Genomic DNA, 20297 nt, shown 5'->3' on the forward strand with positions numbered 1-20297 from the left:
AAATATAATTACATAGCTACTCAAATCAACTCATTTTGAATAATATAAAATAGAAATGTTCTGAAAATGTTACCAAAGCTTAAACAAGATGACTGACAATAAAACTATTATATGAATGTATTCATTATGCTTCATATTTCAGCATTAATTCTCATTATTTATTTTGTATTTGGTACATGATGACTTATTTACTATATTTTTCCAAAAACATTTCAAGTATCCCCTGCGCTTCTTCCAAATACCCCTGGGGGTACACGTACCCCACTTTGGGAACCCCTGATCTAGATGAATAAAAGTTATAATGGGTGAAATGTACTGGGTGGAATAAGACCAGGAAACCATGTTATAGAGTACATATGGTTGGTACTGGAGAATGCATTGGATATAAAATGTAAAGCCCTTTAATATACAGAACCCAGGTATCGCTATTGGAAATGGAGTTACCTAACACCAAGAAATAACTGAATAAAACAGACTCCACCTCAAAGATGACAAAATTAAAACTGTAAACTACACCTACTGCTAATTTCCATCTGCAATACATTGGAACTGTGTTACTTGACACTTTTTGTAATTGCAGCAACCAAATATTTGCACCATGCTCCACTTTGCTCTGTCACTGTTATGCAATCAGTCCAAAATGGCCTAATTCTGTTTGAATTTGCATGTTAGAGTCTCAGCCGGATGTACAAAGCAGTTCTCAAGAAGCGCTATGATTAATTGCAACATACCTTGAGGCTATTTTGCAACTATTTGTGTTATGTTTGCAACATGACAAACCACAAAATAATTTACAGGGAACAACATACACCTTCAGCTGAATGTGTGTGTAGTCAGAGGAAACCGACACACAGCTGATAATGGCATCACACAGAGGCTCAGTCAATCTGTAGTGCATCAGTCTGTTTCAGTCCAGTTAGATAAGCTGATTCCTAGAAGCTGCTCAGAGCATTCAGTTTCTCAGAAACAGTACGTTTAATGTGTACTGCGTATGAACATATGATTCAACATATGATGAATAAGCCCTTCTTTCATGAATATGTAAAGTTTCAGGAACAGTCTATATAGAAACCCACAAAATATTTTGGTGATATCCTGTAAATCTGGAAAAATTCAAACTAGCTCCGCAAAATGAAAATATTAAAAAAAAAAAAAAAAAAAGAGTGACTAATGTTTTATTTGGGGTTAAGATAGTTTTCTGTAAAGGCCTCATCATCAAAATAGTGTTTCCCATATTGCCTAACATCTTCATTTTTGTGCTTGGAAAACATTTGCCATGCAGAGTGTAGCATTTCAATGTGAAAATGCTTTTTCATAGATGCTGGAGATCCCCCTGCACTCCAAAACCCTGCCCCACGCCTCTTTGTGTTGACTCGGGGGTGGGGGTCTTTCTAATCTCAAATGTTAAAGCTGCGTCGGTACAGTATGAATGAGCCACACTTTCATACTCGACTGTGAAGATGAACAGGGGGTAACAGAAAGAGAAAGAACAGAGGTGGGAAGGGGACAGGAAAGGGGGAGGAAGGTGAGAAGTATCAGGATGGAGGGGCAAAAACGTGGGTGGGGGGGTTTACTGTTTGGGTTTTGAAATATCAAAGCAAAAATGGAGTTGAAGCTCCTCATGTTGCATGTCCTAGAAGCAGTAGAATCATGTTAGCCTTTTGTTTAAATCACATATTTCTGTTTTTCTAAAATGAATGCTTGTATTTAAGCACCTCCACTTTAAACATACATGACATTTCCTTTTTTTTTTTTTTTTTAAAATAGTATGACACCAACACTTTTAGATTTGCAGAACAAACACTTCTGCAGAATTATTACATAAGAAAAGACTCTTGCGGTTGTGCCGGCGTGGACAAACTCTTCTGCAACAATGGCTTTTCTATTAATTTTTAGATGATTAATGTTTCTTGTGAAAATATCTTGTTGCATAAATATGAAAATAACACTTTCAACACTCCCCGAATGTCAGCTATGAATGTGTCACTGATTATTTTTAAAAAATGGATTAAAAAAACCATGAAAGACGGGGACTTTTGGAAGGAAACCCAATCAAAACCACAGATAACTCCTGCTGGCACGCCGCTCAGTGGACTGCTAATCGCCGATGGTGATACCATGCTGACTAGATGTATGACTCATTGTCTTATGAGTTAGTAATTTATAAAGAGGAAGCAAACATCCTTTATTCAGCTGTATTAGTTACCTGGGACAGGGGGAAAATCCCTTATGACACAAATACATCTGCAGGTGTTTTTTTTTTCTGGAACAAGGAAATGGGAATTGAGCTCATACCAAATAATCAGACAGCTTCTTTTTTCAGAATTAAAGGAAGAAAGTTTTTCACTTGGCTTGTGATATGATAAGGAAATGTAAACCTGCAGCATGATGAGATAAACCACTCGAGTTAAGCCAAATGCTTTGCACCATCTAACACAATCTGACACGCATAGGGTAACAATTTTAGCTTTTCAATGCAAAAAAGGAAGCTGCAATTGCATGTAGTATTTGTAACATAATACTTTATGTGTCTATAAATGTGTTGAAAGAGATACAAACCCTGCAGGGACTGATAAATGAACAATAATGACTAAAAACTGCTTGTAACTTTAACCCCTTTCTTTTTGATTTTCAGTCATTCAGACATTTTTACTTCTAAGCGGAGCAAAATAAACTAATGACAAAGATGGATGAGTCACACTGAAGGATTTACAATGAAAGTTGATGATGAAGTAACATGCTCACAGGAAGATGTGTAAATAATAAAACGCATTCAGTCTCACGCTGGCACATTGTAGTTTACTTAAACTCAGCTGAAGTACTGTCAATATTGTGAGTATTTCTTGAGCTTTTCCTACATTAAGTCAAAAGTTCTACTACGGAAAAGGTGTTGTCTATTTCTTACACTACATCACAATACAATAGAGTTTGATCCTATTACATGGACTGACTGTACTCGGCTAGGCCCATATGAGTCCAAAACAGGTTACGATACCTAACCTATATGTAACTAACTGAACCCAGAAAGACCCAGTGCTACTTTGGTGGCAGTTCCCAAATAATTTTTCTCTCTATTTAGCCTTTCCTAAATGATTTATCACTATCTACTATAATATTATCCTCTGTATTTTGTGTTTTTAATTTGCCATGTTATTTAATTTGCTGATCATGCAAATGCTCATAAAAGCTCAGATTAAAGTTCATGGTTATTATAACAGAAACGGAGAAAACTGAAGAAAAAGTGACTTTTTCAACAAGGATATCAATACCTGAGCAAGTGTCTTCATTTACTGTCTTTTATCAAACTGTGGGTTTTACTAGTGAATCAATGTTGCACTGCAAAAATCAAAATCTTATGTATAATAATTTTTACTTGTTACATTGGCAGAATTGTTTTTTGTTTTTTTTTTGCTTAATTCAAGATTTTTTTTTTTTTTAATTCAAGATTTATTTACTTATTTTTGCTTAATTCAAGCAAAAAACAAAACAAAACAAAACAATCTGCCAATGGAACAAGTGAAAATTATCTTGGTAAGATTTCTTGAAATAAGATTTTCAAGATCTATTGTCTGAAAGTAAGTTCTTATATCTCACCTACAAGTTACTCTTTAGGTGATTATGTCTTATTTTAAGTGTGATGAGATATTTTAGGTAGAAATGAGAAAAAATACACTTGGTAAGATTTAGATTTTTGCAGTGTGTAGAGGATGACGGTGTTTCTACATTCACTATGGAGCCTCTGAACATCCAAATGGGTCATATCTGATGTTGATTTAAAACTGAGATACTGCATTTTACATTTTAATAAATTTACATGTATTAATAGGATTAGTGGATCAGCAGGCATTAAACAGTTTACAACTGTATGCTTTTGGTCACCGGTGTCTGTTTGGGTCTTTATGGGTTAATGTGTGCAGTGCACTACATGACACAGCACATTCAAACTTGTACATTTAAATATATTTATCTATTTAAATCATCATTCTTTCAAAATGAGATGTTATGGAATAGTCATGGGTTTGTCTGTGTTCTATGGTATCTACACACAAATTAATCATTTACACATGGACGAACGCCCCAAGTTCAGTACTTCATCACTATGGCAACACGCCGGGGCCTGTGACACCGGATGTAGTTGAGAATCCGGCCATTGAACTTCCGGGTGAAAATATTGTGCATGAAGATTTGGTTGCAAATTCATTTGGACGAACTTCTCGGTTAACTTAACCTTTTAAAATGTCTCGAGGCTCAAGTGCAGGGTTCGATCGACATATTACCATCTTCTCTCCTGAAGGACGACTGTACCAAGTTGGTCAGTATTGGGATTTGTTTAGACAAAAGCCGGCTCGCAGGCTCACTTGTTTGCTTGCTAGCTAAATGCTCTGTCATGGTTCGCCTAGCGTCTTATTAGCTGATAAATAATACTCCGGCAAAGTGAAAGTAGTGATATATGAAGCAGTCAACATCTTACTGATTGTTATGTAAGGTGTTATTTTACACATACTCTGTTGAAGCAAGTGTAAAATAAAACCAAGCAAAATAGCTAGTTAGCTTTTAGGCTAAATAGCATTGTTAGCATTGCCACCAAGCTGATTCATTGCTGAAAGTGTCGGGATAACCACACACTGGCTGAACTGTTAGGGGTTCTGGAAGTAAATCAAGTATTTCTCTTTATTAAAGTAACTGTATCATAATTAAATTAAATACTAAATGTTAATCTTTTTTCTAGTACGGATTGTGTTGACTGAGCTGAAGGGATAATTCGCCGTAAAATGTTAACTTTTCCTTTGTTTCTATGTGCAAAAGTTCAGTATTTGTTCATTTATTTTCGCCGATTCTCCTGTTTAGCTGAATAGGGCACAGGCAGGATGATGTTGATGTCACACAGATGATAAACAAAGGAACAACTCCGTACCCTCTTCTTATAGCCACATTTTTTTTGTTTTGGTTATATTCTAAATTTGAGTCCCATAGAATTGTTAATTCAGTGTCATTGGGTTAACCTGAGGTCACCTCATGACATTTGGAGGTTTTGTTTTGTTTATTCGCAGGGTGAGAGTAAAATGCTGTCCTTGCTTATTTCCACACCTCCACTGTCACTATTGATTCAGTATTATGAAATCCCTAATTGATTTCCTGTTTGTTAATACAGAGGATGCAAACAATATTGGTCCATAACTGACTCCTTGTATTGTCTTACTTTCTTGCAGAATATGCTTTCAAGGCCATAAACCAAGGTGGGCTCACGTCAGTAGCAGTCAGGGGGAAGGACTGTGCAGTTGTTGTAACACAGAAAAAAGTACCGGTGAGTTGACATCAGGGCAGGATAAGATAGGTGTACAAGTGTATCCTATCTGATCCAGTTCAGCAAACCTCATTAGAAGATGACTCAGTCTTATATAGCAACATACTGCTAAAGCTACTCAGGGGATAAAAGCTAGAATTGAAAATACATACATTACAATATAATCCTTCTGTAGCTGTTTTCTCTTTATCCAAATCAAAAGACTAAATATCAAGGTAGCAATATGAAATAGTCTGATCGTATTTCATGTTGTTCTGGAAAACTGAAACCACTTTTCTCACCTTCTGTTATGAGGCAGTAGAGTCACATCTGAAGGATTTTATCTAGGGCTGGATACTGAACTGCGATGCTAAATGTGACCCAGGGCCAAATTGTTAAACACCAGAGTGTCAGACAGGGTGCTTGTGCAGGTCTTGAAAGTCTTAAAAAGTATGGAATTTTGAAACGCTCTTTTCCAGACCTTGAAAAGTCTGGAATTTTGTATGAAAGTCTAAGTAAAGTATGGAAAAAAAGTTTCTCTCATAGTCGAGTTTTAGCATATGCTCAAAGGCACATAATCTTGTAAGATAAGAAATGTGTGAGGAAAGCTAGCCTGGCCAGCCATCTGTCTTTCTCAATGAGAAATCTGTCTGGAATCACGGGGCTTGAATCCAAATATGAAGGCGGAACTAACAGGCGTCGAGTAAACCAATCACAGCTAAGACTGATGTGATTATTGTCGCTTTTGTCAGAGACACTTGAGAATAAAGGGTGTTATCTGTAATTCAATCCTTATTTTTGAATCAAGTAAACAACCGATAACAGTTGTTTAAGAGATTTGTGGACTTGGAACTGACTTTGACTCGTGACAGAAAAAGAGTCAGTGCGTATGACGCATTATGAAGCACCCGCCCCCCAGACTTGTGATTGGTCAGTATAGAATAAATTGTGCATGTTTCACAGCGGCTGACCCAATTCCGGACTGTTTTCTTAGAATTGAATACACTGAGAAAACTGGATGGCTGGCGAGGCTAGAGGAAAGCATATACAAAAAACTTGGTATGATTTCCCTAACCAGTCAGTACTGGAATGATTCTAGTGAAACTTGTTTATGTGATATTCGTGCACTTTTGTGATTTTCATGTTTTGAAAATGTTTCTGTCAAAAAATTAGTTTTTCTACTACACACAACAGGTACAATCTCAACCAAAAAAGTAGGCATGCAAGTATAAAAGTACAAGAAGTCAAGTTCATGGGGAAAAAATAACAATTTGGAAAAAGTCTGGAATTTTTATTTGGATAAAGAGCAAGCACCTGATCAGATTAGATATTATTGTTTGTTCAACGGTGCTGAAGAAAGAAAAGAACAAAAATAGAAAAGTTGTTTGGCTAATTTTTCTCACCAACTCCATATCTGACTAAGACGTTAACCTACGATACATTTTTAATAAGAGGTGTGGGTTATTTCTCTATGACACCTCAGCTCAGAGCAGCTCAAACATACAGACATTCTAGAAACACCAGCTGGCGTTAAACCAGAGAACTGCACAGGAAAATAGACGCTTCACCTGATGATGTGGAGCAACAAGTCTTGGGCAGAAACATGAACTACCTGACAAGTAGTGGTGGAGAAATGAACAATTGGATGTTTAGCTCATATTTCTTGTTATGCACCACTGTGCCAGCAGCCTGGAGCACAAATATGAACAAGCGTTAATGATTTAAATGGACCAGAAGCGGCTGATTGCTTCACTATGGATCCTTTCATAAATTTAATGTGGAATGATTATAGCATCATCTGATCTATTTGTCATAAATTCAGAACAGAAGGTTTAGACGTCTGAAAGCTGCAGGAAAACCAATACACTGTCAAAATAGTGACAGTCCTGTACTCAGTTTGATACTTACAAGTGACGAGTGGAAGACTGTATTCTTCTGCAATAAATAATTATACTGTGTTATTTTTTTCACACAGCTACCATTTAAAGAACTCATTATATGACAGTAATTAGTTCAAGTCAATGCTTCTACACTTTCCTAACAATGAATATAAATTAAGCCCCACATACAAATGAGAAAGTAGTGCAAATAATTCTGCTCACAGTTTGACCTGTAACCTAAAATAAAGACTAAAATAAGATCTCGTAAGAATATCATTAAAGCACCAGATTGATAAGAGTAGTAGCACAGAAAAAAATGAAATTTAGTTGGAGCCATAAATCAGCAACTTCATGTCTGTCAGCAGGTAGATTTTCTACAGTCCAAAAACAGAGCCAAGAGAAGTTTTGAACTCTTGTTTTCTTTCATAGTATTTGGATTACTACATTTTTTTTAAGTAATCATTGAATTTTTGCCCAATGTTGCAAAAAAGGAAAAGAAAAACACTGCAGCTTTAAGCACTAATATGCAAATATGCTCATATCCTGAAGAGAAAAATGAGTAAAAAAAAAAAAAAAGTAGGCTAATTATAATTGCTATTCGTATGTAGATGAGCATCAGAAAAGGCAAGGTGAGAAGCAATGCTTTCTCAATTTTGCAAACAAATACTAATACTTCAATCTGAGAACGTGTCATTTCACCACAAAACTTCAATGAGTGTCAATAGTGGCTTTTCCATTGGACATCTGTGCAAAACTTTCCCAATATTTACTAAATGTTGCAAAAACAGAAGTGCGTAATGTCGGTTTTTCCATTAAATCACAGATGTAATGATTTGTTTATTTATTATCGCGAGATGACATGAGAAGTCATTCCATGAACATGGCAACAAACATTGATTTACAGATATATTCATTATTATTGTGTATTACCCCTCTACCCCATACTAAATTGAAAAATGATTCAGTTTCCTGGTGTGTCCACACATACCGCGCCATGTTTCTTTTAAAACTCTTCTTCTCTTGTTGTAACGTCTGTCAACATCCGTTTTTTTTTATTCATGTGACTCTAGTTGCAGAAAAACGTCTTTCCATTGCAGTTTTGTGTGATATACCCATTTCGCTATGCCCAAAAAAACACCTCTTGCCAGCACTTAAACTTCTCATCGAAAAACGAGAGTTTTGGTGAAATTATGTTTTTTTCATTAGGCAAATTTTTATGCGGAAGTTATATTCGCACAATTTGAGGGTCCATGGAAAAGCAACTACTGTCGGTTTATATGAATAGAGGTAAAAGTATTTTTTAAATCTGCAGCAAGTTAAATGACATAAAAGATTATCCATGATTAGAACCAATAATGTTGTCAATTAAATAAACAGTGTTTCAGTGTATAAAGTTATTATCCGCACCAAGTAATTTTCTTTCTACGAATGCCTTTTTTACAGGACAAGCTTCTGGATGCCTCCACAGTCACCCACCTTTTCAGAATAACAGATAATATTGGATGTGTAATGTCTGGGATGACAGGTAAATACTGAAATACTTTAAATATTGTTGGACTATTGGGATGTTATATTTGATTTCCTCATAGAATTCATGGTCACTGTCTATATTCTATAATTTTAATTTTTTATTTATAGAAACAGTCACTTTTTTCTGTATATTCTGATGATAAAAACAGATGTATGAATAAAAAATATGAACTGACTTAATATTTCCGTCAGTACGAATTTATTAAGGGCATATGTTGAGCTGTTTCTTTGCATTGTATTCTGTTTTTTTCTATGCTTTCTGTTTTTGCCAAAACTAAAGTAGTGCTGCTTCTTCAATTAGGAGGCACATAACCCTGTGAATAGCGCTGTTGATGTAATTCCTTATGTGGCGACAGACTTTTCTCTAAATGTTCCATAAGAAATTTGAGGTGGGATGCTTTAGAGCAAGTCAGCTGATTTTTTTTTTTCCTCACCACCTGCTCTGCACAATATCTTCAGACAGTATTATGAGATTAGTGTGTTAAATATTGTAACGTAATAATCGTGGTCTCATGAGTCTGCTGCTCAAAGATGTGCACAGATTAACATTGCTTTAGAAGCTACTCATATAAGGGCCAGATCAAGCAAAAAGTGTCAAAAATGAAAGTTTCACCTATCATTTCTCAAATGGGCTCATTTTTTAGCTTAAGAACTCTATTTTATGGAACTGTTTAAAAAATTTCAGTATGACTTGTAGAGAAAAAGTTATAATCAATTTACAATGAAACCTGAAAGGGACTCAAATATATAAATGCACTACTAACTTTAATAATAATAATTTTTCTTGCTTGTATAAGTGATATTTTAAGTCTGTGAATCTGTAGGAACTAATTATTCAACAGTACAAGAACATAGAAAGGTTATGTACAATCTAATTATTTGTAAAATATGCTCTGCTATTAGCTGTATATGTCACTTCAGTTGTAATATGTATGTTCAATAAAAGTTTATTAGCATATTTGTAGTGTTTTGGGTCCAGCAAAATATTTTATTCTGATAGTGAACAAAGTGACACACTGCTGTCCCCATGTCACAACATATTTGTGTTCATAAAAACTTATCATTTAAGCATTTTTTCCAATATTAATCACAGTTGTAGTTTAACATCAGAGCTGAAGTCCTCTGTTTCATTTAATATCAATTTCTTATGAGAACAGCATGTTTTGTACATTTGAGTAAAGTGAAAAAAAAAAAAGTTTATTTTGAATCCCTGTGTCATGCAGCAGTAATTTAAGTATTTTTTACCGCAAAATTGTATTTCTGTAAATTGTAACGTGTCATGTGAAAGTACTTACTGAGACCTATTCATACATGTATTAAACACAGAGATAAGTTATTTAGTTTTCAACACAGCTTATTGAACATGACATGTGCCCCTATGTCACCACTTGATCTGGCCCATAAAGGTGTTGTGTTACCACATGGTGTAAAGACTTTGCATGTTTCACACAGTAGTTCCTTCCACTTAGTATCAGTGACTTAAATCAACAATGTGGCTCAAATGGATCATCATGTAAACAGCACATCCCACACTGTTTTATGCAAATAAACATAAACTGTGCAACTCTTTATTATCATGGAAAATAAACACAGGGCATGCATTCACATGTAAATGAGGCACTTAATTATATTTCAGTCTTTGTCAGTTGTAAACTCCAGCAGCTCACACTGCATCAACAGATTAATTCTGCTCTGATCCTCCTACAGCTGACAGTCGGTCCCAAGTCCAGCGAGCCCGCTATGAAGCAGCCAACTGGCAATACAAGTACGGTTATGAGATTCCAGTGGACATGCTCTGCAAGAGAATTGCTGACATCTCACAAGTCTACACGCAGAATGCTGAAATGAGACCACTGGGCTGCTGTGAGTAGTGTTCACTGACTTTACTTACCCTTCACAAACAAGGCAGGATTAATTATTTTGTTTTTCAGCTGTTAAATTGCCCATTCTTATTGTTGCTGTAAGGGGAAACCTCGTAACTCCAGTTTTGGCCTTTCTTTCTTTCTTTCTTTCTTTCTTTCTTTCTTTCTTTCTTTCTTTCTTTCTTTCTTTCTTTCTGTCTTTCTGTCTTTCTTTCTTTCTTTCTTTTTGTGACTCTATTGGTCAGTCTTCACTTTAGCCTGGTGGTTTTAGAAATATTTAACCAATGAAAAATGTTGAAAATGGCTTGTGACTACATCTCTTATCAGTTGTTCTCAACCGGGGGGCGCGCGAGCACATGGGAGGGGGTTGCAAGTGACATTGTTGCTACTGTTGTACTTCACAACATTATAAATCACTCGCCACATACTCTCCCCCTGCTCACGGATTGAGGTCTGTGAGGGGTGGGTTTGCATATCGTCCACATTGTCCTCACCCCCTGGTTACAGAAGTGTTTTTGGGGGGCAGCAGGTAGTCAGTGATTAGGTGAGGGGAGCTCACTTTCACTTTCTCACAGCTTTTTCTACAGAGCTATATAACCTCCTCATATAGGTCCGTCGCGTTACTTTTACAATTACATACTTCCCTGCGCCCCCTGTCCTACAAATTTTTCAGGCATGGGGAGGCGCCAATAGGTTCATGATGCTGATAGCGGGGTGTGGTTCAAAAAAGGTTGAGAAACCTTGTCTTAACTCCATTCATTTATTTAGAATATACATCCTTTTACCAGTTTCCTGAAAAATAACCATTTAGAACATAAGAGGTTTCCTCCCAACAGCGACACTATGCATTTTGTGTTCATATAGGGATCCTGTTAGGTGAAGGATGTTGTTGAAAGATATTTGGTGTTTGTATTTAAAATTTGCACAAATGTTCAGGAGCTGTTTTCTCCAGAGGATTTATCAAAGCAACACAAAAAAAATGAAAACACTGGATCTTTATGTAACTGGGTCTCTGTTCCGGTATCTGCAGGTATGATCGTAATCGGCATAGATGAGGAGCACGGGCCCCAGGTGTACAAATGTGACCCTGCAGGATATTACTGCGGCTTTAAGGCCACAGCCGCCGGGGTGAAGCAGACAGAAGCCACCAGCTTCCTGGAGAAGAAAGTGAAAAAGAAACTGGACTGGACTTTCGAACAAACTGTTGAGGTACAGAACGTTCGTCATGCTGATGCAGTTCAGTTTGATAAGGCAGGAACATGAATGTGAAAGTCAGCTCAGGGGCTGCTGGTGAATTCCAGACGTGTGTTTCAGTGACCATTATCTGAACTATTAACACTGCCGTCAATTAACTGTAAAGAGGATGTGAAAAATGGTTGGTGATAATAAAGCCAGGCTCATCTTTCTCCTCCCCTCAGACTGCCATCTCCTGTCTGTCAACTGTTCTCTCCATTGACTTCAAGCCCTCGGAGCTGGAGGTGGGAGTTCTCACAACGCAGGATCCAAAGTTCAGGTAACAGATGCACGGTCATCGCTGCTCGTAAACATACATTAGCTCTAATCCAACTGCAACCAGGGTGTCCACGGCATTTGAGAAGTGAACTTTTGGCCTTCAAATGTCTTAAAAATCACATGGATCATGGACTATTATCCTATTGGTTTGTTTCTTTGTTTAACACTTTAGCAGCAAAACTATTGGTTGAATTCATACCAAATTAGGTTTATAGATTGCCAGTGACCCAGAATAGATGTGATTACATTTTGGGAAAAGTAGGTCAGAGTTCAAATAATGATTTTTTTTTTTTTTTTTAATCTTTTTTTTTCCCCCATTTACTCATCATGGCCAAAATTTGTCTATGCTGACATCAGCACATGCATAGACATGATGACATCAGCTGGATCTATGCCAAAATTAGCTACATCATGTGTGAGGGGTGGGGTTTGTTGTGCCTGGCACCACTTGTTTACATGTGTTTTGGGGAAAATTTGTGTTGATCATGTTGCAACAAAAATAAAAATAAAACAGACATGGAACTAATGATTAATGCAAACTGAGGCAAAAGATCCTGTTGAAAATGAAAGATGCACATTGTACAACATAGGAACTTTTTGCCTAAGGCCAGCCTATGGTAAAGCTGTACTTTTCTACTGTTATGGTTATGAAATAGGCTTTCAGTTAACTTTGTAATCGGCCTAAATACAGGGTTCCTGCATCTTAAAAAGTCTTAAAAGTCTTGAATTTACAAATCTGCATTTAATATTGTAAAAAAAAGAAAAAGTCTTTAAAAGGTATTAAATTTTGTATGGTAGGTCTTAAGTTATGTAGCCATAAACTTGTTGATTGTATTGTGTTTAAATGTGAAATGTCCAAGCAGCTAAGTAACGTTAGTCAACTCTGTTCCAACCCGATGATTTAGGCTACATTCAGACTGCAGGCAAATGTGGCCCAAATCCAATTATTTTGCCTATATGTAACCTGTAACTGCTCTGTTAAAGACAGTTTGAACAGCACAAATCCAACCCAGGCCACTTTCGTATGTGGTCCTAAATCCGATTCGTATCAGATATTTTGCATTGCGACTTCTGTCTGTACGGCCAGGTCACATTTATCTGACCTTTACATTATTGAAATGCGACAAACCTCACAATTCCCAGAAGTGTTTCTTCCATAAACACAGTGCGTGCCTGCGTGGTCACGAATTACATCAGGACCTCTTTTGTGCATGCGGGTCACTTCAGAGCCGCATTCAGTTCATACTTAAAACTGATAGAAGTCACATTTAATGTGTAATATGAATGAGCATACAAAAAAACTGGATTTCACCAGAAAATCTGAATTGTGCATTCAGACCTGCTTTACGAATGTAGCCTTATATTGAAATTACAAAGCAGTTATCGCTAGCTTTGCAGCCCCTGGGGAGAAATGACTTGGAACGGTGGGAATCAAGGCATTAGAGTAAATAAATACATTTTCCTAAATTCTAGGAGTTATGGATTTTTGGCAGTATGGCCTTGAAATGGGCATTAAATTCTGCTCTAAGTAGTCTTAAAAGGTCTTAAAAAGTCTTAAATTGAACTTGTAGAAACCTGTAGGAACCCTGTAAATAGCTTTTAGTGTACCATGTCCAACCCACCAGAACCCATATGTAACATGGAGAGTGTTGTTGAATATGTCTGGGATGTGAAAGTCCTTGTCCTTGTTGTTGTCTCTCCAGGATTCTGACAGAGACTGAAGTGGACTCCCACCTGATGTCCCTGGCAGAGCGGGACTGAGCGAGCAGATAAAGCGTCACCTGTTGGATTAAGTTTAGAGCATGATGGGAAATCCGTTTCCCAGATGGAGACTGGTGTTATCTTTGTTTGCTGTACATTTACCCCACTGTTTCATTCAACAATAAAAAAAAAAAGTTTTTGGAGTAAAATAACCCTTGTAGTCTACATCTTTATTTATTCTATTCTTTATTCTGTTTATTCTCTGTAAAATACAATTATGTATTTTACAGATGTAGAGCGTTACAACACCAAACTGCGCAGTCTAATGCCTCTGTTTCACCAGACAAATATAGAAGCAAAGGTAAATGTTTATGGGAACATGAGCGCTACAGAGCACAGCATTTTGAGCTTCCTGTCGTGGCTCCGAATGCATTGAAATCACATGACAGATCAAGGTGCTGTGCAGTGGTTACTTTACTACTCACTGGTGTCGGCTTCTGATTTGACCTCATTTTCTTGACATTTTGGCTTTTTTTTTTCTCTCTCTCTTTTTACGTACATGTCAGAAATAGATGACTTCAAATCACCGGATATACACAACACAAATAGTTTCTCTTTGCAGGGGAAATTTGTTCCTCATTGATACTTGTCGATGGTTTTTCACAATGCTGACATTTTACATTTAACGCAGCTGACATATATGGGGGTATAATGTGTGTGTGTGTCGGAGTTAAAACTTGATTAGTGTTCGTGTAAATGACCACGTCCAGATTAGTGTTAAGATGCTGACATCAACATGTAACCAGAAACTCATTGACCATTTCCCATAATCCCTTGCTCATCATCTTCTGCCCCTTCCTTTCTTTCTTGTGGGACTTCCTTCAACTATTACTAAATTTAAAAAAAATCCAACTCAAATGTCAGTTTTTCCTTTTCCTTTACAAAATGTTTGAGACTTTCTGTGTTAATTCCTGTGTAGAGCCTTTTTTATTTCTTATGTAATTTCCGCATTATGTGTGGAAACAGCCATTCACCTGTGTTAAAGGAATCGCTTGTCCTTAGATGAGTCAGATTCCCTTGGGAAAATCCCCCCAGAGTCCTGAACAGGTTAATGTTTACAACCTCCAGGATAGTTACAGGCTGTATAGTTGATATAACACTATAAACCCGGTCATTCACAGACACTTTTATGACACTAATTAAGGATTGGCTCAAGAAACAGCAAGCAATGCCAATTTTTTTTTTTTTTTTTTTTTTTTTTTAGACAATTCCTCTTTTTAACCCATAATGACCCAGTGCTACTTGTGGCAGTTCCCAAATATTTGTCACCATTTCTTATAATATTATCCTCTGCGTTTTTTTTTTGGTTTTTTTTTAGTAAATATGTATTTTTCTGTATTTACTTCGCTAATCATGGAGATGTTCATTAAAGCTCATTAAAGTTGAGGTTTATTATATCAGAAACAGAAAACTGAAGAAAAAGTGAATTTTTCAGCAAAGATATCAATAACTGAATGTAAAAACAAGTTTCTCCATCAACTGTCATTGATGCCAGCTCCTTGGGTTTTACTGGTGAATCAGTGTTGTAGAAAATGACAGTGTTTCCATGGTAACTATGGAGCCTCTGAATATCCAAATGGGTCACTTTGGAAATGTTTAATTCATTTTTATTCGTTATTTTATTTCTTTTTGCTCATTTTTATAATTTTTTCATCAGTTTTGTTCAGTTTGTGGCTTATTTTGTCTACCTAACGTATTATTTTGATTAATTTTCATTTTATTGATAATTTTGGCTGTTTTTGTTCATTTTGTTGCTTACTTTATACTGTTTAACTTCATTATAGTACATGTTTTGCTTATTTTTTTCATGTTATTTATAACTTTATATGTTTTATTATTATTATTATTATTATTATTATTATTATTATTATTATTATTGGTTCATTTTATTTAATACATATCAACCCAGTGTGACCATCCACTGTCATTGATCCAACTCCATGGGTTTTACTAGTGAATCAATGTTGTAGAAGATGACAGTGTTTCCACGGTAACTACAGAGCCTCTGAACATCCAAATGGGTCATATCTGATGACCATGAAAATATGATAAACTGTATTTGACCTAAATTATTTACATGCATTGATAGGATTAACTGTTCAAAAGTTATTAAACATTTTATATCAGTAGATAATGGGGGTCGGTTTGGGCCGTTTGGGTCTTTATGGGTTAAAAATCCCTGATGTGCACTCATGTATCAGCTGACAGGGAAATACTGGACTTCCCAAAACCAAAGTTTCCCGGTCACCGTGACACAGCAGCAACACATTTAAGAATTCCCGTCTTGATTAAACTATTTCCTCGTCACATTTCCTTGGTGGTTTTTTTTTTTTTTTTTTTTTACTGTGTGCTATATTCTAGCTTCTATTTACACTAAAGGGAGGGTGGAATATTCAGTACATTTTGTTCCTCTTAATGCTGCCCAGGGACTTTTCAACGCGGTGACTCAGAGACCCAGTGACCTCGCCCCAACAAGGAAATCCCAGACTGTTCCAAGGGGTTGAGTGTGAACCTTTTTTGTCTGTCGGCTTGAAGTCTACGTGATGACTATCATCTTTGTCACTTTGTCTAAAAGTGTGAAATGAGAAACGTCGCTGGTTTTACAAACAGGGCTCATGTGACAGAAAACACACCAGATCAAAGCCACATAGAGTCATAAACATCTTTTTTTATTCTGTTAATAGTGTTTAAATTCACACATCATATTTACAGGTACAAAAATAATATCTCTGTATTTACAATATATTACACTTCTAGTCTTGTATATACATATCAATATATATATTCATACAGTATGTAAAAGGACTACATGGAGGTCAAGGTCGCGCTGTTTTATGATTGTCGGTGCAGATTGTTCCGAGCTCTCCGTTCTGGACCGGACTGGACTCTGTCTTCATTCCCGTTTGTGGTCCCAGCCAAGCCCGGCCAGCCCCTGTGGACTTCTGGAGCGGTTATATGTGTAGGGGGGACGTATACCGATTCGTCTACTCCCCAGTAGCAGCTTCACTGTTGTTCACACCACCAGTAGAAGAACGCTTGGTCTTACTTTCCAAACTTTATGTCGTCATACAGCTGCAAAACAAGCAAAATGAAACAACTGTTAGGACCAATATTCAAGACCGGTTGTGTAGAATCTGCCTGTAAGACCCATAGAGAAAGGGATCTGTGTCATAGATCAGATACTGACCTCGTCATCTGACAGGTCCAAGTCGTCCATGTCGCTCTCGTCCGACTCGCTTTCAGGCAGCGGCCTCAGCTCCTGCGCCGTCCTCTCGAACAGCTCGCAGCGGATCTCTTCATTCTGGCGGCCGTAGGTTAGGTGGTACGGCGTGAAGCCCCCGTAGTTTAAGCTGTTGACATCGGCGCCGAGGTCGAGGAGGCGACGGACCAGCATTGGGTTCTGGTGGTCCACGGCCAAATGGAGCGCCGTCCGACCACTGCACTGTTCCTGATGGAGAAAAAAAAAGAGGAATAACATTAGATTCCTGCTTTATTTTTATTCATGTTTACATTACGGCATCTGGTTCATTTGTTGTTGTTCTTACCTGTGCGTTGATGTCTGCACCCAGGCCCACAAGGCTTTCAACCAATGAAATGTAGCCGTAGATGGACGCCAAGTGGAGGCAGTTGTGTCCTAAAAAAGAGAGAAATCAGGAAAATCTATTAAAACTTCAGCTTTGGAATGCTAAATAAGTGGCCCGCTGCAGTCCGTTCCCATGCTGCTGGTGTGATTTTAATAGAATGCGTACCACTGTAGTTGGGGAAGGACACGATGGAGGTAAGGTGGCGCTGGGAGTTCTGGGTAATGACGCCGAAGCAGGCCAGGGAGCCCCTCTTACAGGCGATGTGGAGAGCTGTGTTCCCGCTGTCGTCGGCCAGCCGGGGGTCGCAGCCGGCCTTCAGGAGCCTGTCCACCAAATGGGGCTGTTCTGTGATCACTGCCAGGTGGAGGGCAGTCTGTGGAGGAAACAGGAACGAAAACAGAAGGTTAGTTTTTGGAGGAAATTCTAAAATGTGTTGCATAAGGTGGGGTTTGTTTGGATTTGATATTCAGGGACTTGTGGTTACCTGTCTTTGGTGGTTCTGTACGTTGAGGAAGGGGTGGTTGTGAGACAGTTGGATCATCTGAAGGGCATGTTCATTGGCTTCATGAATGATAGCCAAGTGGAGAAGCCTGTGGTTGGGGTGGAAAAAAAAGAGAAAGAGGTTAGTTAAAATAGTGCTTTAAAAAAAAAAATACACACAGAGGAAGTGGTTCCAGCCAAATAAGAAAGAACAAAGCGGTGAGCAGTGGAGCGTTTCGCAAGAATGGAGTTTTGTCGGGTTATTTCCACCAGTTGTGGCTTGACACATCTGATGCTTTATCAGTTACTGGCAGAGGGCCAGGGACTTTCCTGAACGCGCACAGAGGCCTGTAGCGCCGCCCAGACTGCGCTCCCAGCCAAAGTACACACACACACGCACACACACACTGCACTGCGCACACACACATGTTAAAGAACCTCTTGTTTTCGTGCAACATTAGACTAAAATTTTCATGCTTTTGTATTTTTTGCAGCTTTTTACGCGTCTCCATTTCAGCTGCTTTTGCGTCTGAATGCAAATCACTTGATCTACTTCACCAAGCATTTGCAGACAGATATGCGTATTTTGCGCAAAGGAAAAAAAAAAGAAGGCAAAATGTCCACTTACGTGTCACCGTCCTCTGTCAGAGCCGTCATCCAAGGTTCATATTCGTGCGTACTCTCCTCCTTCATATTCATTTCGTCGAAGTCGCGGACCAGCTCGTCCTCTTTTAAGGAATCCAGGCCGCTGTCAAAACGGTCCTCCTGGCATCCCAGCATTTTCCCAGCGTGCTTGGGCTCCATGTCGTCGAAGTTATAATCCATTTGGTTGTGGTTCGACACTCTGTGCACATCCATGTTGACTTTGTGACTGTCACGAGTACAGCTCCGTATCTATCCAAAGGTCAGGGCAGGAATGGTGCAGCAGAGGGAGGCGCACTGGGTTTTGTGCGCTCGGATGGGCGGAGCATCTTGTTGGGGATTTCCAATTGACTTATCTTAGAAAAAGCAGGGAAATCACATTGAGCTGTGCTTTTGTGAGAAAAATCCCCCCCAAAGAGAGTCAGAATGAGAACTTGTAGTTTCCTATTAGGCACCTATTTTCACCTGTGATGTAGGTTAAGGGACAAATCAGTGTTTATTCTAATGAATGAGCAGAGCATGGGCATGAATGAGAGGGGAGACAGCCCCTGACATGCTCTTGAAGAATTCCCTTTGACATGGGGAAATTATCTGTTTTAAGTGGCTAACCATTGTAACATTTCATACTTTCCACTCCCCCTGCTTTTTGACCAAATTAAACCAGTTTAGAAAGGAAACCAGGTTGCATTTATGAAGATGAAGTTAAATTTACAGTGAACATCATTTTTTATTTATATTGCACTGTTAACCACATACTGTTACAATAGAACAGAATAGAATAGAATATTTTGAATACACTGAGTAAAGGTCTTAATATAAAAATAATATACAAATCTAAATAGATTGGGTACTAATATGTGTGTGTGTTTATGTATATATGTATGTGTGTGTGTGTATATACATATATATATATATATATATATATATATATATATATATATATATATATATATATATATATATATATATATATATATATGTATAGATAGATAGATGTGTATATATATGGGTGTATATGTGTATGTATGTATGTATATGTGTGTGTGTATGTATGTATGATGTATGTATGTATGTATGTACATATTGTTGGTTTAGACAAAGGGGTGAGAGCTAATAAGCTATGCTTCTTCTCACTCCTTTTCAAATATGACTTTTTTTTTTCTTTTTCTTTTTGCGTGTATCATTATTTTATGCTTCATTGAATTTTCATTTCTATATTATGTTGTGCAAAGAAGTCAAATAGTAGTAATCAGGAAGCTTGTATCATATCCATATTCAAAATAAATCAATAAAAACAAAAAAAACCCAAGGGTAGTACAGTGTTGTGAAAGTTTAACTATTAGCATAAATAAACATATGTTTAATATTTTTATTTCACATTATCCAATGCAGGTGTAGCGTCTTGCACTGAATTCCATATTATTTACTGCACTGATACTTATATTTAGACAAAACTGCAGTCGGGCAAACTAACTAAAACCTTACATTTTACTTTTTGTCCTTTTATTCAGCTCTGTACTGAATTTCTTTCCACATGTACAATGGCTGTTTGTATACTTCATGAGATTTATGCTGTTTGTTTTAAATTTACATCTAAGCTTTATTTCTTTCATATGTGGTGCTATTGTTGCATATAAGTACATCTATCATATGCCTGTCAGGAATATAAGTCTAGATCTTTTAAAGTAATAAAAACTAGACATTCTCTTTTCTATGGTCAGGTCTGCAAAATTTATCACTAAAGCTCTAACACATATTTTTA

General features: G+C 37.3%; 2 protein-coding genes across 2 annotated transcripts; one reads left to right on the forward strand and one right to left on the reverse strand.

Annotated features, from left to right (window-relative positions):
- Window positions 1-4145: 4145 nt before the first annotated feature.
- On the forward strand, window positions 4146-13981 carry psma6b (proteasome 20S subunit alpha 6b). Its single transcript, XM_030129114.1, has 7 exons — window positions 4146-4312; window positions 5211-5305; window positions 8608-8689; window positions 10402-10557; window positions 11587-11765; window positions 11975-12069; window positions 13772-13981. The coding sequence occupies exons 1-7, from the start codon at window positions 4237-4239 to the stop codon at window positions 13827-13829; spliced, it is 741 nt and encodes a 246-aa protein (XP_029984974.1). The 5' UTR covers window positions 4146-4236; the 3' UTR covers window positions 13830-13981.
- A 2496-nt stretch (window positions 13982-16477) lies between these two features.
- Window positions 16478-18824, reverse strand: LOC115415548 (NF-kappa-B inhibitor alpha-like). The gene is made up of 6 exons (XM_030129144.1): window positions 18522-18824; window positions 17898-18003; window positions 17579-17786; window positions 17375-17463; window positions 17017-17277; window positions 16478-16901 (listed from the first exon to the last, which is right to left on the reverse strand). The coding sequence occupies exons 1-6, from the start codon at window positions 18749-18751 to the stop codon at window positions 16872-16874; spliced, it is 924 nt and encodes a 307-aa protein (XP_029985004.1). The 5' UTR covers window positions 18752-18824; the 3' UTR covers window positions 16478-16871.
- Between the last annotated feature and the right edge of the window lie 1473 nt (window positions 18825-20297).

This window comes from Sphaeramia orbicularis, chromosome 24, assembly GCF_902148855.1.
Source record: "Sphaeramia orbicularis chromosome 24, fSphaOr1.1, whole genome shotgun sequence".
NCBI classification, from domain to species: Eukaryota; Metazoa; Chordata; class Actinopteri; order Kurtiformes; family Apogonidae; genus Sphaeramia; species Sphaeramia orbicularis.

Bases quoted from the DNA above. Each gene is read 5' to 3' on its own strand.
- psma6b (XM_030129114.1), top strand. From the start codon at position 4,237: ATGTCTCGAGGCTCAAGTGCAGGGTTCGATCGACATATTACCATCTTC. The intron at 5,306-8,607 runs GTGAGTTGACAT...CCTTTTTTACAG, and splicing joins TAACACAGAAAAAAGTACCG to GACAAGCTTCTGGATGCCTC. The intron at 8,690-10,401 runs GTAAATACTGAA...ATCCTCCTACAG, and splicing joins TGTAATGTCTGGGATGACAG to CTGACAGTCGGTCCCAAGTC.
- LOC115415548 (XM_030129144.1), bottom strand. From the start codon at position 18,751: ATGGATGTGCACAGAGTGTCGAACCACAACCAAATGGATTATAACTTC. The intron at 17,464-17,578 runs GTACGCATTCTA...TCTCTTTTTTAG, and splicing joins GTCCTTCCCCAACTACAGTG to GACACAACTGCCTCCACTTG. The intron at 16,902-17,016 runs GTCAGTATCTGA...CTTGTTTTGCAG, and splicing joins TGGACCTGTCAGATGACGAG to CTGTATGACGACATAAAGTT.